The sequence below is a fragment of the Podarcis pityusensis genome, assembly GCF_964106645.2.
Source record: "Podarcis pityusensis genome assembly, chromosome: 3".
Taxonomy (NCBI): domain Eukaryota; kingdom Metazoa; phylum Chordata; class Lepidosauria; order Squamata; family Lacertidae; genus Podarcis; species Podarcis pityusensis.
In genome coordinates, this window is record NC_138026.1 from 9925594 (window position 1) to 9944178 (window position 18585).

Consider the following 18585-nt stretch of genomic DNA (forward strand, 5'->3'; position numbering starts at 1 on the left):
AAGGATTTTCAACGTATAATTCATTATTCATGGTTTACCTGGAGATGCTCATTTAATACCATTACACGCCACGCCAGCAAGTAAAATAATCTAAAGCACTTTGTTGCCGTGCTGCCATCAGATTGGTAGCATATTCCCCACTGGAAAACACTGCAGATCATCAGCATAAAAGCATTGGGAGAAAACACCCTCATTGATCCAGCAATTCCTTTCAGGACTAGAACCACCACATTTTCAATGCTTCATAGAATCATGGAGATGGAAAGATCCAGAAGGGTCAAAAAAAATCCAACACTCTGCAATGAGGGTGTTATGTACTGAGTTGAATAGGATCCAAAATGCAGCAGTCTGATTGGTCCTAGAACAATAGGATCCAAAATGCAGCAGTCTGATTGGTCCTAGAACAACAGGATTCAGAATGCAGCAGTCTGATTGGTCCGCAGGAGCCACCCAATCCAGCTCCAGGTGGAAGTGAATCCGCAACCTGATTGGCCTACAGGAGAATCCCAGAATTAGTCAATCACATGCAGCCCATTGTGTAAATAATGTATATAAAGCAGATATTGTGGGGGAACTTCCATTCCTCCTCACCACTATGAGCTGAATAAAGAGCATGAAATCCACTCTCGACTCTGAGCATATTTCAGAGGGAATCTATTTGCCCAATTCAGGGCTCGAACCCACAGCCCTGAGATTAAAAGTCTTGTGCTCTACCAATTGAGCTACCCGAGCAATGGTGGTGGAGCAGGTCTATAAGCAGGAAGAGTGGAGGCTGGTCCATTGGGGCAAATGGGACACTGCCCTTCCCAACCTCACTCTGACCTCAGCCAGCCGCAACCTGCCTGTCTTCTGATTTACTCCCACTTCAAGGGGCGGGGCTCTGCCTGTCAATTAGCTCTGGCTCCACCCACTTTTGGTCTTCCACCCTACCAGTGGGCACCAGCCCCCAGCACAGAGCACAAAGATTTGCCTATAGACAGAGGTGGATTTGCAGCAGCATGACCAGTTCTGCCGCACTGGGCAGCACTGAGCCTAGGGGGGGCGTCATAGAGCATCACAACCTTGGACATAGTGAATTGAGCAAAATGGAAGGCGAGAGGTGGGAGCACATAATTTTGGCCTTGCACAGTGTTAAGTTGTGGGTGAACATATCAGACGACACAACAATTCTTCAAACAGCTCTGGTTATTCACAGGCCCAGAACAGAACTGGGCTGAAAGGTTCAGCCAACCTGCTTATATAGAGCTCCAGTACAACGCAACAGTAACAACTTTCTGTAGCTATCCAATCACTGAAAGTCATTTTCAATTCCTTATTTGCATATGTGGACCTGAGTGAAAACTATCCACAGTATCCCCCTGCTGGCCCAGGGTGAGAACTTCAGTACATAACACACAGGCTGCCAATGAAGTTTGAAACACAGTGCCCCCTTTTTCACTCGAGAGAATGGAGTCTTTTGCTCAGGCCACTTAGATTTACATACTTTTCACACACACACATGAACATATGTATCATATACTCCATATGTATCATATATATTATGGGAGGAATTCAACAGCATTCTAAGGCGTTCGTTTTATCAGGGCAAATATTTCAGCTTGCCAGACAAAATTATCTCATAGCAGAAGTCCTCCTCGCACAGGGCTTCCATTGATGGGATTCATCTGCTGAATCCTCTCCCCAATTTATTAGGGATGCAGGTAGCGCTGTGGGTTAAACCACAGAGCCTAGGACTTGCCGATCAGAAGGTTGGCGATTCGAATCCCTGCGACGGGGTGAGCTCCTGTTGCCCGGTCCCTGCTCCTGCCAACCTAGCAGTTCGAAAGCACGTCAAAGTGCAAGTAGATAAATAGGTACCACTCCGGCGGGAAGGTAAACGGCGTTTCCGTGCGCTGCTCTGGTTTGCCAGAAGCTGGCCACATGACCCATGCTGGCCACATGACCCGGAAGCTGTACACCGGCTCCCTCGGCCAATAAAGCAAGATGAGCGCCGCAACCCCAGAGTCGGCCACGACTGGACCTAATGGTCAGGGGTCCCTTTAACCTTTACCTTTACCCTATTTATTTATTGCAAGCTGGCCAGGAAACACTGGGGTGGTATTCAACTGTTGCTCAGAGTAGACCCATTGAAATTAGTCAAAACTTTTTCAGGCGAAATCATTGTGATATTTTTAAAACACCTTTCAAAATCAATGAATCTGGTGAAAATGTCTGTAGTCCACACAAGTTTGTGCTGTGGTTAAAAAATAAATAAAGTCTTCAAGGTGCCTCAAGGCTCATTGGTTACATCTCTAAGTTTTTTAATCAGTTATTTCTGTGAGCAAATGCGAAAGATCCTCAGATGTAATGGTTCAAAACGGGGGGGGGGGGGAGGGCGTGAGTCCATAAACATTGATCTCTCGCCCAGCATATGAAACTGCTGTGGATTAATGCCTGCAAAAGCTCTGCATTTTCACGACTATTCCAAATCCCCATGAAATGTGTCAAATCCTGCAAAAATTCTCCGCACCAAAATTTGTTTTTTTGAGAAGTGGGAAAGTGCATTGATTTGGTTTCTCTTCCCTGTCTGATTCACAGATTTTTCTCCCCTCAGGTTAATTTCATATTCCTAGACATGGAACGTGTCTGAGATTTGCATTGTAAAATGTTTAAAGAGGCAACGTGCAGCAGTGGCAAAAGAACTTTCTTTTTTGAAATGTGTGTGGAAGGCGGGGCGGAATACTGCTCACATAATAGAAGAAAAAGTGGGATTTGCCTCTGGAGCCCTGAAAATTGGGAGCCTCCTTCCTGGACAAGGAAGAAAGGTATGCCCCCCCACCTCCACCCAGACTCTGATCACTGGAAGGAACTATCACAAAGAAAATACCCAGACCATGACAGCCTAAGCTCAGCCCTTCCTCTTCGCTTTTATGCTACTCTCCATCCTAAGGTGATGCCATTGAATGCCAATAAGGAAGTCGTTTGGCAGCCTCAGACAGTCTGTAATTTCTTTAGATATCGGGTCTCCTGCACATGTCGGGAGGGAGGGGGACGTCAGGTAGGCTGGGACCATGCAGGCATTCTGGCTGCACCTGGTCAGCTAGGAAACATGACCAAATCTTGCATGCATGTGTTTACAGCAGAAGAAATGAGCGTACAATAGGCCTTTGTTGCGGCTGCTAATCAACGTGTGAGTCTCACATTGGGTTTAGTGGAGTGCAGCGCAAGATAAGTTCGACCTGAAAGCAGGGATCCGCTGCCTTTAAGCTAGCCAGCCTCCTTGAAGGCAAAAGGGGGGGAGGCAGGGTGTCGGAGGCTCCCCAGCAACAACAAAGCAACACTTTTTTAAAAGGGGGGGGGACGAGGAGCCTTTGACTAGCTAGGTTTGAGTTCAGCTCCCTTTCCTTAAGAAGTGGCATGCATTAATCAGCGGTTGCTCCAATCAAAAATTCTATACAGACTGGGAATGCATAGGGGAATATATGAAGAAATATGGTGTTAAAGCAGAACTCTTAATAGGCAATTGTTAAGCGTGTAAGGACAAAAGAAGTAATTGTAATTTAACAGTTTTCATGTTGCTCTGTTTTATCAAAGCAAAAATATAATGATGGGAAGATCTCACACAGGTGAAGGGAAGCAGTGGGGAGGAGAGGAGGGTTAGGTCGAAATTGGGAAATAAAATAATATCTGGAACAGCAAAGGATATAATAGATTCTTATAGAATAGTGATATATTGTAACCAGAACAGAAGTTTAAAAGGGGAAGTCAATGTACTTTTAGTATTTTCATTATTGTAATAGTTATTATTATTTCTTATCAGTAGAAGGCAATGTTAATTTAGGCTTTTTCGTTTTGCTGTCTGTATAAAAAAATTTAAGCCAATAAACAAAAGAAGGTGACATGCACAGTATTTTTACCAAACCTTGGTAACCCAAACATTGCCATACAAATTAACTGAGTGACTCAAAAGCAATGCACACTCTTTAACACAAACATTGTTAGACGTTCTCCCTTCCCACAAGTGTGCCAGACTCGTTCACTTTTCTGTTTCACGCTTATCCCGTGTTTTGACTGAACAATTGGAGGTGCAGTTTTCCTGAGCTCGGCCACGATGATGTTTGCAGCCTTCGAAAGGTTTGCTATGAAATGTTTATTTTTAGATTGGCTCAAGGCAACCACTGCTAGACAATGATGTGGTCATGTCTCAGTCTATAGCCGCTTTGTGCATTAATTTTAGGAAGGCAGTCCTACACGTTTTTTCAAAAAGAGAGAGAGAGAGAGAGACGCATCATTTCATAGACTATTTCTATGACAAACCTCTTGTCTCTTCCGTTCATAGCATAGTCTTATCGTGCATAGATATAATTGCAATAAACACTGTATCTCTGGCATGGTGTTCTGAACAGTACAGTGGTACCTCGGGTTAAGTACTTAATTCGTTCCGGACGTCCGTTCTTAACCTGAAACTGTTCTTAACCTGAAGCACCACTTTAGCTAATGGGGCCTCCTGCTGCTGCCGCGCCGCCGGAGCACAATTTCTGTTCTCATCCTGAAGCAAAGTTCTTCACCTGAAGCACTATTTCTGGGTTAGCGGAGTCTGTAACCTGAAGCGTATGTAACCTGAAGTGTATGTCACCTGAGGTACCACTGTAAATGTTACTGAATCTAGACTTCCGGGGTGGCGCCATCGGCAATGGCGGACTCCCTCTGAACCGGAGGGACTAGCTCCACGGGAAACGGGTCTTCTCCGCTACGGCGAAGCGGGGACCCTTTTAAAAATCACAGGCGGATGAAGCCTGTGACCATGGGACTCGGCGGGCACCTTTAGCGCCCCCCCCAACTCGCTAAGGAACCCACTAACGGGCTCCGAAGTGAAGAGGGGGAAGTGGCGCGGTGCTGTGAGTCAACTGCTATTTCCGTGGAGCGAAGCCGCATAGCCGTTGCCGGCGAGCGCTGCCTTTTTCCTGGGACAATTTGGACTCTAAAATAAGCACCCGTGAGTACTTAGACTTTGAACAACTGGACATTAAATGGGGACTTGTGAGCAGAAAGGAATTGGATCTTAAAAATCTATTTTAATTTGGTACGGAACGGGAAGGTCTAAACAGGAAGTCAGCCTTCCGTTCTTTTGTAGACAGAATAAAGCAAAGACAACGTAAACTAGAGCTCAGAAAATCGCCTTTAAAGGATTGGATTTCATCATTTAAAATTGTGGAACCCCCCTTCGACAGCAGGAGAAGAAGGGGGATCTTTTTCAGACTGTTTAAAGTGAGTTTAAAGTAAAGCAACTTTCCTCCGTCCTGATCCTGGAGCAGGGTGTCAGGACTGACGTTTGAAGTTCATTGACCAGACACAAACGTTTTTGACAGATAGCTAAAAGAAGAGAAACATAGTGATTCCAGTGTTCCCCTCCGCATTTTAAAGGAATAAATATTGACAAAGTATCTCAAAAAGGGAAACTTTGTTGCAAGAACAAATAGAAGTTTTCCCCCTAGAGGGAGACTGTGAAACTGTAACCAACTCCAGGGAGCCGGCAGCTGTTACAGATTACAATCGTGGGAATAGGCATTTGACCTTGCAGGACAATGTATTCAGAAGCTTTGTTGTGTGCTTTCTATAAAACAAATGCCCTACTAGAACAGTTACATGAGAAGGTGAATTTGATTGCGACTTCGACTAGAAATTTTGAACAGGCAGTGGGAAATTTTGAACAGACAGTGGGAAAATATGTGGAGCCCACCCAGGAATTAAATCAGGAGTGTGTCCTGACAGAACAGGCCGAACAGGAATATGAGTTTTCGGATTTGACAAATGAACTTGGAAAAAGCCAGATTTGGAAAGAAAAAGTTTGGTTTGGCTTGGAAATGGGGGCTGGATTGACCCCCCTATGCTGGGATGTTTGGACTTTTCAAATCTGGCAATGGGCCGTGAGATGTTTGGGATTGTGGGGGCTCTTAATTTTGGAGGGTCTTTGAAACATGCTTTTAAATACCACATAGAATTCAGTGCTGAATATGGAAAAGGGGCTGATATAAGGGCCTCGGATATAAGGTTACCAGGTTAATGGGCTAGATCGATGGGATAATAAGGACTGACAAAACCCGGAACCAGGGGGAAGGGACGTTGGATGAAGATTGGATCTGTTTGTATTTCTTTTTTCTACCATTAGAACTGTTTTATAAAATTGATGAATGTTAGAAAAATGTTGGAATGAAATTACTCGGCTTTAGTAAAGATGTTTAAAGAATTATGAAAGAATATTATGGTTATGAGAAGTTGGTAAGGATAAGATTTAAGTCTTAAGCTTTAAGGTTTATTTTCTTATAGAAAGGTAAGATTAAAACAGTTTAGGGTAATGTAATGACAGAATATTATGATATATGGAAAGGATTTGCTGGGATAATTAATAACTAGGATACAAAGAAAGGGAGGAGGAGGAGGTCAAAGAAAGAAGGTAATGACAGTTGAGGATTCGAGAAAAATGAATTTGTTTTTAAATGTTTTTAATTGTCTGTGGTGTATTTTTGTATTTTTTTTCTGTCTCTTTTTCTTATTTTTGAATTTGTATTCGTATGGTTGGAAGGGGTTTGTTTTTTTTCCTTTTCTACTTTGTTAACTATTTTTATTTTGTATTTTCTTCTGCTTTTATTTTACTTTGTAACACTTTGAAAATTTCAATAAATATCTTATAAAAAAAAGTAAATGTTACTGAATCTATACCAAGTTTTTTGTAGATGATGCCCAAAGATGTTACTCACTAAAAGTAAGTCCATTGATTTCAATGGGTCTAATCTGAATATGATCTACTTCATTATCACCCAATAATAATAGCAACACCTGTTGGCTGTCTTCTTGTGAATTTCTGCCAGATTCATCCAACGAGAGAAAATATTACCATGCCTATTGACATACTCTCAAAAAAACACACCTGATGGAACAATGCTCTCAGAGTTAGCCCATTTATTGTTAAATGGCTTTCTCCCTATGCTGCTGGCAAAGGCACAGTACAGTGGTGCCTCGCAAGACGAAATTAATCCGTTCCGCGAGTGTCTTCGTCTAGCGGTTTTTTCGTCTTGCGAAGCAACCCTATTAGCGGCTTAACGGATTAGCGCTATTAGCGGTTTAGTGGCTATTAAAGGTTTATCGGCTTAGCGGATTAGCTGCTGAAAGGCTATTAAAGGCTTAGCGGCTTAGATAAAGGGGGGAGGAGCGGAAAAAAAATCTCAAGACTCGCAAGACATTTTCGTCTTGCAAAGCAAGCCCATAGGGAAATTCGTCCTGCGAAGCAACTCAAAAACGGAAAACCCTTTCGTCTAGCGGGTTTTCCGTCTTGCGAGGCATTCGTCTTGCGGGGCACCACTGTAATGTTTGTGTCTGTGTGCACATTCTGCACACAGTGCACACCTGGAAACAGGAGGGGCAAATCTCACATCTGGAGCCCCAGTCCATTGGTGCACAAATTTATAGACCCTTATGCAAATCAGGCGCCTAAATTTTGGATGCCAGGCTTTGCGGGGAGCCAGACCAGTGTCCAGCAATCCTCACATACTTGCACACCATGTGTTACACGGCATATGAGCTTCAGTGTCTCTATTGAGTCATACCCCAAAACGATGAAATATACTTTGAAGTCTTGAGATCCTTTTACAAAACTGTACTGCGATCCTGTCATTTTAACACAGGTCATTAAAATGCAGATTGTTTATTGGAAAATTCTATAAATGATATCACTTTGGCAGGCTCAGCTCTGCTTAGAGAGAGAGAGAAAGAGCGCTAAAATAAATAAATAAGCCATTATTTACTATGTGGTAACCAACTCTACTACCAAAGCATTTAATTTGTTGTGGTAGTTTGTGGCTTATTTTCAGCTTGTCCTTCTGTTTTCACTCATTAGCGTTTAAAATCTGGCACTCTGTAATTAAGTCTTCCAAGCAGGAGGAGCAACAAGTCCTGCAGCAGGCAACTGTCCTCCGAATAAATCCTTCTTGATATATAAAAAAAGGAATGCTGAGCAGATGTCCCAGCAAAAGTGCAAGAGACTTGTCCAATATTCTTAAAGCACTGGGTTTGCTCCTCATCTGCGCTTGTAACGAGACATCTTATAATTCACTGCATTATAAGACTCAGTGCAATTCCTCCTCTTTCTGTGACTGCAAACGGGGATTTTGTGGAATTAACAAAAAAGATTGTGTAGACATTTCACCATTCAATTAACCACGCTTCCCTGGAAAGGTAAGGTAAAGGGACCCCTGACCATTAGGTCCAGTCGTGGCCGACTCTGGGGTTGCGGCCCTCATCTCGCTTTATTGGCCGAGGGAGCCGGCGTACAGCTTCCGGGTCATGTGGCCAGCATGACTAAGCCGCTTCTAGCGAACCAGAGACATCTCCAAAAAGACAGGGTAGAGTTGGAAAAGGGATAACCAAAATGATCAGGGGGCTAGAGCAACTCTGCCCCCCCCCCCCATGGAAAGCTTACAACTGTGGCAGCTTAGGGAAACGGTGAGTAAGTGGTTGGGGAACATGACAGAGGTGTACGGTGGAACCTCGGGTTTCAAATGTAATCCGTTCCAGAAAACCATTCAAGTTCCGAAAAGTTCAAAACCGAAGACTCAATATGTAAGCATCAATACAATAGGGAAACTCAAAACAGAAGCCGCCTCAGAAGTTCGACCTCCGAGGCGTGTTCAAAAATGGAAGCATTTACTTCTGGGTTATGGCATTTGGGTTCCAAAACATTCGTCAACGGAGACGTTCGAAAACCGAGGTTCCACTGTATTAGATTATAAACTGTGAGGAGAAAGGGGATAGATAGTCATTTTCCTCCCTCTCTCATAATATTAGAACATGGGTGAGGGACTTGGGTGGCTCTGTGATCTAAACCACAGAGCCTCTTGGGCTTGCTGATCGTAAGGTCGGCAGTTCAAATCTGCTCAATGGGGTGAGCTCCCATTGCTCTGTCCCAGCTCCTGCCAACCTAGCAGTTCGAAAGCACACCATCGCAAGTAGATAAATAGGTACTGCTGTGGCGGGAAGGTAAATGACATTTCCGTGCACTCTGGCTTCCGTCACGGTGTTACGCCATGCCAGAAGTGGTTTAGTCCTGCTGGCCACATGGCCCAGAAAAGCCGTCTGTGGGCAAACGCTGGTTCCCTCGGCCTGAAAGCGAGATGAGCGCCACAACCCCATAGTTGCCTTTGGCTGGACTTTGGCTGGGTCCTTTACCTTTTACCTTTTGTGTACAAATAAATGCGGTTGATTCATTACCTTGTTATTATAGACCTCTGGTAAGGGAACCTAATATGCAGGAACAGGAGAGTAAAAGCAAGTTAAGAAACCCCAGTTTGGTCCAAGGTGCAAAGGACATAATTCTCATGAACATGGTGAGCAATGTGTTGGCGTGCCAGGCAGTGTCTCCTTGTTATTCAGGTGAACAGCAGTTGTGGGCTGGTACATTGGCCAGTTTCTCTCTCCTTCAGCATCAGCATGACATCACAATGGTCTGTGTCTCTCCTTCTGGTTGGACACATCCGTGTGAGAACACAGTGGCCAGTCTGTGAAATAGGCAACATCAGCATGAGATCACAGTGGCCAGTTTTTCTCCCTCAGGTGGCTAGCATGGGCCACAGTGGGCAGCCCTTGAGACTATCCAATGAAGTTGAATGATGGGAGATTCAGCACAGCCAAAAAGAATGTAATTTTTTACACAGCACATATTTAAAGTATGGAATCATAGAATCATAGAGTTGGAAGAAACCACAAGGGCCATCGAGTCCAACCCCCTGCCAAGCAGGAAACACCATCAGAGCACTCCTGACATATGGTTGTCAAGCCTCTGCTTAAAGACCTCCAAAGAAGGAGACTCCACCACACTCCTTGGCAGCAAATTCCACTGTCAAACAGCTCTTACTGTCAGGAAGTTCTTCCTAATGTTTAGGTGGAATCTTCTTTCTTGTAGTTTGGATCCATTGCTCTGTGTCCGCTTCTCTGGAGCAGCAGAAAACAACCTTTCTCCCTCCTCTATGTGACATCCTTTTATATATTTGAACATGGCTATCATATCACCCCTTAGCCTCCTCTTCTCCAGGCTAAACATGCCCAGCTCCCTTAGCCGTTCCTCATAAGGCATTGTTTCCAGGCCTTTGAATTCACTCCCAGAAGATAATAGTGATGGCTAACAAGATGGACAGGTTCCAATTTCATGGAAGATAAGGCCTAGGGCTTGCAGATCAGAAGGTCGGCAGTTCGAATTCTCACAATGGGGTGAGCTCTCGTTGCTCGGTCCCTGCTCCTGCCAACCTAACAGTTCAAAAGCACATCAAAGCGCAAGTAGATAAATAGGTACCACTCCAGTGGGAAGGTAGTCGGCGTTTCCGTGCGCAGCTCTGGTTTCGCCAAGAGCAGCTTAGTCATGCTGGCCACATGACCTAGAAAAAATGTCTGCGGACAAACGTCAGCTCCCTTGGCCAGTAAAGCGAGATGAGCACCGCAACCCCAGAGTCGTCCGCGACTGGACTTAACGGTTAGGGGTCCCTTTACCTTTACCCTTAAGGCTCTCAATGACTTAACTAGCCTATGTTCACCCTGCCTTGTTGGAGACAGTATGCCTTTGAATACCAGTTGCCGCAAATCACAGGTGGAGAGGATGCTACTGAGGTCCTGCATCCAATCAGCATTGGGCTGACCACTGTGAGAACAGGACAATGGATTAGAGGAGCCTTTGCTCTGACCCAGCAGAGCTCTGCTTATGTTCTTGGGGACAGGAAACCTTTTTCTGACAAGGGCCACTTTTCCTCAGGGTAATCGGTCAGGGGCCACATGCCAGAAGGCCAGAATCAAAAGTAAGTGGAATAGAATTGTAGACTTGTACAGTTGGAAGGGACCTCTGAGGATCATCTAGTCCAACCCCCCATGCAATGCAGAAATATGCAACTGTCCCATATGGGGATTGGATTGGCAAACTTGGTGTTATCAGCATCATGCTCCAACTGAGCTATCCATAGGCAATATTTCAGGATTGTGTAGCCCTCTCTGTGCCACCTTATTCCTCTCTCTGCAATCTCCCCACCCTCTAGCAGTCTGTCTATTTTTAGCTTCCCCCCATCCTCCCCACCTCCAGTAACACTGTTGGGGCTGATTCCTTGCAGAGGGCTTGCCCTACTTCTCTTCCATGACCCTATCCATGTCTGCTCTGCCCATTTCTGTGGGCATTTCCTCTCCCACCATCCTCATCTCCCTCTCGGCTTTCCAGTCTCCTCACTATAAGGCTTCCTTCCCTCCAACGCTTTTGCCACCCCAGGCTCACTGCACAACAGCCGCATCTAAAGAAGGGCCCTAAGGAAGTCACATTATCCTCCACCAGGGCCAGGGCCTTCTCAGTGATGGCTCCGACCTGGTGGAATGCTCTGTCCCACGAGACCAGGGCCCTGCAGGATTTAACTTCCACCCGCAGGGCCTGTAAGACAGAACTATTCCGCCTGGCTTTCAATTTGAACTTAGCCTGATCTTTTATTCCTCTTCCTTCCCTCCCCTTCCCCTTTTTATGAAGATTACCTGCTCTGGGATCCCAAAGCTAATTCTCCCCTGGTCTCCTCGCTGGCCCAAATAGGACTAATTTAGCCAGCTAGCCCTGGTGATCATCTAATGTTTATTGGATGGATTTTCCCCCTAAATTGATTTTTGATTTTTGAATTCTGAATTTATTGTTATTCACGGTTTATACTGTATTTTAAGTTGTTTTTGTTGCATCAATTAAGTGTTTTAAATTTGTTGTTAGCCACCCCGAGCCCGGTTTTCTGAACCGGGAAGGGCGGGGTATAAATAAAAATTTATTATTATTATCTTTCCCCCCACCCCACCCCACCGATTCGTACACACACACAATGCAGAAGAGGAAACAATTCTCAAAGGGGAGAGCCAGAATGCAGCTGCCAAGTCAGGGGGCCACATGGAATTAGGCTGGAAGCTGAAATGTGCCTGCAGGGCCACCTGTTCCCCACAACTGAGCTATCCAGTTCACATCATCTTATTAAAGGTAAAGGGACCCCTGACTGTTAGGTCCAGTCGCAGACGACTCTGGGGTTGCGGCGCTCATCTCGCTTTATTGGCCGAGGGAGCCGGTGTACAGCTTCCGGGTCATGTGGCCAGCATGACTAAGCCGCTTCTGGCGAACCAGAGCAGTGCAACAGAAACGCTGTTTACCTTCCCGCTGGAGCGGTACCTATTTATCTACTTGCGCTTTGACGTGCTTTTGAAATGCTAGGTTGGCAGGAGCTGGGACCGAGCAACGGGAGCTCACCCCGTCACGGGGATTCGAACCACCAACCTTCTGATCGGCAAGCCCTAGGCTCTGTGGTTTAATAAATAAATAAATGGAATTACAAGCCCCCTTCCCAGTTATGCTTGTCTAGATACTAACTTAATCACTCTTTCTCTCATACACATATTCACACAGAGGCCTGGGTTTATGGACAGTGTGACTTCTGGGAAAGTTTGAGATCAGACTTTCCTAATACAAATTAGCCACTGGCAATCTCATCTCTATCCAAACCATATTTACCAAAATATGTTGAACAAACATTTAAAAATTCCCTTCCAGTAGAAATCTAGCCATTCAGAGAAGAGCGGTTATATCTTGCACTTTCTCCTGTTGTGTGTTTGCATGAAACGTTCAGTCACATAAAGCTGGGGAGATGGCCTGGTTCTGGGAAGATGGGCAGTTTAATAGCAGAGGGGCAATCCACAACACCCGTTTGCAGGCTCTATACATATGAAAGTGCCACAATAGCAGAAGTTGCATCTATTTAAATTTGGCTCACCACATAGTTGTTAAATGTACAGACCCCCTTCCCTGTATTATTTACTTAAAAGCATTGCAAATCTCTAAGCAGTATACGAAAACACAACACAAACACAACAGAACAACAGTGAATAAATAACATCTGAAAAAGCCTACACAACCAGCCTCCTAGAGTGGATTTCAGTTTCACATTTGCATCAATACATCGGCCAGGCCTAGTAGCAATGGCCACTAATTTGGATTGTTGTAGTTGTTGTTGTTGTTTATACCCGCCTATCTGCCACTCCGGACACGGGTGGCGCTGTGTGTTAAACCACAGAGCCTAGGACTCACCGATCAGAAGGTCAGCGGTTTGAATCCCCGCGATGGGGTGAGCTCCCATTGTTCGGTCCCTGCTCCTGCCAACCTAGCAGTTCGAAAGCACGTCAAAGTGCAAGTAGATAAATAGGTACCACTCCGGCAGGAAGGTAAACGGCGTTTCTGTGAGCTGCTCTGGTTTGCCAGAAGTGGCTTAGTCATGCTGGCCACATGACCCGGAAGCTGTACGCCGGCTCCCTCGGCCAATAAAGTGAGATGAGCACCGCAACCCCAGAGTCGGCCATGACTGGACCTAATGGTCAGGGGTCCCTTTACCTTTACCTGCCATTCTGGGCAGCTCCTAACAGAATATTAAAAACACAATAAAACATCAAGCATTAAAAACTTCCCTAAACAGGGCTGCCTTCAGATGTCTTCTAAAAGTCAGATAGTTGTTTATTTCCTTGACATCTAATGGGAGGGAGTTCCACAGGGTGGGCGCCACTACTGAGAAGGCCCTCTGCCTGCTTCCCTGTAACCTCACTTCTCTCTGTGAGGGAACCGCCAGAAGGCCCTCAGAGCTGGACCTTTAAAGGGCCATTAAACAAATTCATGGAGGATAAAGGTTTTCAATGACCTAGCTACGCACGGAGGCTACTGTACGTTCTCCCTCGACTGTCAGAGGAAGAATGCCTCTGATTATCCGTTGCTGGGGAACACAAGTGCGGAGAGGGCTGTTGCCTTCAAGCCCTGCTTGCAGACTTCCCATGAGCATCTTGTTGGCCACTGTGAGAGAAGAGGGGTTCTTCCTAAGTTCTTAATTGTTCTAGACCAGGAATAAAGGTAAAGGGACCCCTGACCATTAGGTCCAGTCGTGGCTGACTCTGGGACTGCGGTGCTCATCTCGCTTTATTGGCCGAGAGAACCGGCGTACAGCTTCCGGGTCATGTGGCCAGCATGACTAAGCCACTTCTGGCGAACCAGAGCAGTGCACAGAAACAGCATTTACCTTCCCGCCAGAGCGGTACCTACTTATCTACTCTGATGTGCTTTCGAACTGCTAGGTTGGCAGGAGCAGGGACTGAGCAACGGGAGCTCACCCCTTCGCGGGGATTCGAACCGCTGAACTTCTGATCGGCAAGTCCTAGGCTCAGTGGTTTAACCCACAGCGCCACCCGCGTCCCAGACCAGGAATATCCTCAGCCAAAACAAGAAGCACTTTTTGTCCCAGAGTCAATTAGGAGGCTCCTTCTCTCTTCAAACACATGCTCCTATCTGCTTTGCCCATGGAGCTCGACAGAAGCAACAAGGCCATCTCTTTCAGCATGTAGCTGGGATGAGCTCTTCCCTCTCGCAAAGTATTTGCTGTTGGAATTACTTAACGGAATATGGCCTTTGGCCCATCCCCACACGCAGAAGTCCCAAAGGCTGCAAGAATACAAGCTGATTTTTGCTCACTCACACTCTTTGCTCTGTCCAGCATGCAGCTGTTCGGGCAGGCTAAATCATCCGTCTGGCTGGATGTGCAACCGTCGTTCCCGCTGCTACGTCTGACAAAAACAAAAACCAGCCACTCTAGCGATACGAGAAACCGATGCAGGAGAGCAGGAGAGACGAACCAGCAAGCGAAACAAGGGTGTTTGCCAGGTGAAAGCTGGCACTGCCCTGTCCCAGCCCTTTCACCAATCCACCCATGAGGGTCTCTATCTCCAACAACATTGCCATTGTCTCCTCCCTAATTGCACAAAACACATGCAGGAGAGAAAAAACACTAGATTTCTCCCTCATTTTTCAAGACATCCTCATATGTGCACACAGGACAGGCCTTCTTCCCAGTATTACTGGACTTCCAGTTCCTATCATCTCTAATGCTGGGTCAGATGGGAATTGGGAGTCTAACAAGTTAGGGAGAGCCACAGATTCTCTCTCCCTGACAAAGGATCGTAGAAGAGAGTATTATTCTACCCAGGTCCTTTTCCCGTGGCACAATTATTCTCTTATCTTCTCTATAGCAGCCTTAAGAGGCTGAAAGTGAGGTTGCGCCTCTTTGCCTTCTGTTGTCTTCTCTAAACCTGCTTAGCCTGGTCTGATACATGCCTTGCCTGCTGGAAGTCTTTGTGTTTCTCCTGTGCTCAGAGCCATCTCTTCTATTTCCACAGCCTTCGTGGAAAGTGGTGATCAAAACGGAACACCATCCTCCAGCTGAGGCCTAGACACTGCCAAGTGAAGCAGGACTGTTCTTTCTCAGACCACCCCCAATGGACATTCCCAGGGATTTGGCGCCAGTATCCAAGCTCAAGTGGGACTGATGGAATAAAGAATCCAACTTATTATTTTTGAAAAGAGAAGAAAAGCGAATTACTGGAAGGAAGTCTGGTCACATAATTTTTCCCCAAACCATCATCCCCGCCCCCTGGCCATGCAGGCAAGGACTGATAAGAACTGGTGTCCAACAAGACACTCTCTTGAAGGGTCACAGGTTCCCTGCCATGGATATAGGGTCATAGGAGAGAGAGGGAACTCTAGGATGATTCAATTCAAGGGCCTTCCAGTGCCATAATTCTCTTATCTTCTCTGTAGCAGCCTGAAGGGAGAGGGACTGCCAAAATATCTCCATTTTTGCCGTTGGGATCACCCAGTGTCAGAGCAATGAAGATGAAGGACTTCAGCCAACAGGAACCGGTTGTCATGGACGGGCTGGATTCAGAAGAGGCACCAGCTGGGGAACCCACTAGGGAACCACCAGGGGGAGAAAGCTCAGATCCAGGGGAGTTGTGGCGGGACAACAATGAGAGAGGTCTGGTGGAAGGAGGTGTCGGAAGCTGGGGGGGAAACAGGGGTTAGTGAGCAGGGAGACTCTCTGGCAGAGAGCAGTCCAGAATCAGAGGCAGAAGTGGAGGCAGGAGAGGAGGGGAGTCAGAAAGTTGAGATCAAGGGAGTCTCCCCCTCCTGCTGCAAACAGCTCCCCTCCCCCTGTGAACAGGACATGCGCAGACTCTGTGACTCTCAAAGCCTGCTCCCTTTTAAGGTGGAACGGAAATATCCTAACATCCTCCCCCTTTCCGTGTAACCTGTAGTACCTGTGGTTCAACCCAATTGCAACCTTTGTACATAAAAGATGTACCCCCCCCCCCCCCCGGTTTCCAAGAATGTGCAGAGAAATGAAAAGAGCAGAACAGAGATTAGTTGTGCAGAGACACAGTTTCAAACTGTGTGGAGAAATTCCGGGAGCGGGGTGAGAAGGTGGGGACCTTCAGTCCTCGCAACTGTGTCATCGGGGCAAGGCCTACCAGGGTGGGTTGCTGAGACCACTAGGCATGAGCTGTGTTTTGGTTTACTTGAATAAAGAGTTAACTTTACTGGCTTATTACTTGAGTGTTGACTCCAGCCCTGGCACAGATTAAGGCTCCTGACCCCTTGCCCACCTCACACCTCACATTCACCTTCACCCTGTGCAACATACATAATTTTACTTGTGAGCCACCTTTCCACAGTTGTAACAGTGCTCAAAACAGCTGACAACATGCCAAAGAACAACAAACAATGAGTCAGTCTCAGAGGGCAAGGAGAAGGAAGTCTTGCTACAACAAAAAAAACACCTCACAACATATTTTACTGTTCGCATAATGTCAAGAGTCCTGGGAATGGCTAAGAGACTCTGGCTAAGACAACATGATGGTGAACACTCACCATAGAATGATGGCAAGGCCCGTATGCTTGGCGCATGGCTACTAGCACCAGAAAGAATGTCTAGTGGCTGTGGAAATCCCACAAGAGATCTAACTGCAGATCTAGAGGCAGGTTGTGTCAAGACTTCACCAGGGCTACCTAAGTAAGTTCTCTTGCTGCATGTTCTAGGATTGTTGGACCAAGCACTGAGGATATGAGGAGAGTGATGAAACTGCAGGGTCAAAGCCATCCCTTATCTCGTCACTGCAGCAAGCACAGCCAATTATGTGTCTCTTTTCTAATCTTCCCCACCCCCTTCAACCCAACTGGAAGAGAATTAATTATGGCTTTCAGTGTCAAGATGTACAAAGCAACGTTCTAGCTATGCTTAATGCTGCCCTTGTTTCTATTGCATGAATGCATGTCTAACTTTCATTGTTTTTCATCCGATACACTTATCCCCTGCCTTTCCTTCCAAGGAGCTCAAGATGATTGACCATGTGTTCCTCACGCTCACCTCCCTCTTTTAATCAAAACAACCACTCTCTCAGGTGGATTAAGCTGAGAGATAGTCACTAGCCCAGGGTCACCCAGTGAACTTAGACAAGTTGGATTTGAATCAGGGTCCCCTAGCCTGACCTTTTTGCTCAACCTCTTCTCTGATGCTCATGGGTACCACTTTTGCTTGCATCCTTTTCTTAAAACCTCTCAATGCTACAAAGGGATGGATGAAGGAAGGCCTCTGTGTGTGATTCTGCTTTGCACAGAGCATAGTTATGAGTTAATTCCTTCCTTGACTCCACCCCTCTAATTATAGAACCTGAAACCATTCAGAGGAGCATTCCAGACAGTGTAACTGTTATCACAGTTAGAAGCTTAAAGCAACACTGGAGTAGCACCATAGGGTAACAGCTTTTGCCTTCTTGTGGGCTTTCTGGAAAAACCTGGCTGGCCATGGCTGGAAAAAGGATGCTAGTCTAGACTGGTCCTCAGAGTGGGGTGGGATAGCTTGGGCTGCACTCCAGGGAAAGCCGTTCCCATGAGAAAAGAGGAGCCTCTTTTTTCAAGCAACAGTTTGGGAGTAGGAATGGATTCACCCCACTGCTCACCTGCCACTGCTATTAATTTGTCCACTGCTGCTAGCCTGCCCTCCCCTCAGCCACTGCCAAAACATGGCCCCCTGCCTGGTAGAGAAAGCCACATGTATCTGCTGGCCATGGAACAGCCACAACCAGCCACTGCAAGGAGCACCATTGCCGCTCTGCCATGGCTTCCCAAAAGGGTTTGCCTACAGCGCTGCCCAGGGCCATCTCACCCCGATGCCTCACAAGTCTCAACACAGAGTATTTCCTCAGCATGAGGTGTTGTGGAGCAAGGTGTCCCTGGAGAGAACCTTCACTACTGCCGCTTTGACACAGGAGCAAAAAAACGTTTCCAAGGTTTATTTTTTAAGCAGTATTTGTCATTTCAGCAAAGCAACTGGTGTGCTTAGCGTTCCTGTGGACTCTCCAATAATAATAAAATAATAAAATTTTATTTATATCCCGGGCTCAGCCGCTCTGAGCCCGGGCTTATTTATAAGCCGGGCTGAGAGCGGCTAACAACAGTAAAAAATAACACAGTTTACATAAAATCACAATCAATTATTTGAAATACATTCTAAAATCAATTCATTCTAAAATCAATTCAGAGTCAGATTAATGGCAACCATTGGGCTAGAGTTCTGTGAGGATTACCGAAGGAGGGGGTCAGACTGTGCCTTGGCCAAAGGCCTGGTGGAACAGCTCTGTCTTGCGGAAAGATCTCAAGTCACGCAGGGCCCTAGTCTCTTGTGACAGAGTGTT

General features: G+C 46.2%; 1 protein-coding gene across 7 annotated transcripts in view; it reads right to left on the reverse strand.

Moving 5' to 3' along the window:
• The window catches only part of FGF18 (fibroblast growth factor 18), a 163307-nt gene that overhangs the window by 123235 nt on the left and 21487 nt on the right, over positions 1-18585 (reverse strand). The window contains exon 6 of one of the 7 annotated variants that reach the window (XM_080999360.1): positions 332-493. The exons of 5 other annotated variants lie outside the window; for them this stretch is intronic. In XM_080999360.1, the coding sequence (XP_080855486.1) occupies positions 414-493 (80 nt within the window). In that variant the 3' untranslated portion in view covers positions 332-413. Of the gene's footprint in view, positions 1-331; positions 494-3992; positions 4227-18585 lie in introns of those variants that run through there. One more of the 7 variants, XM_080999362.1, reaches the window with a different exon arrangement.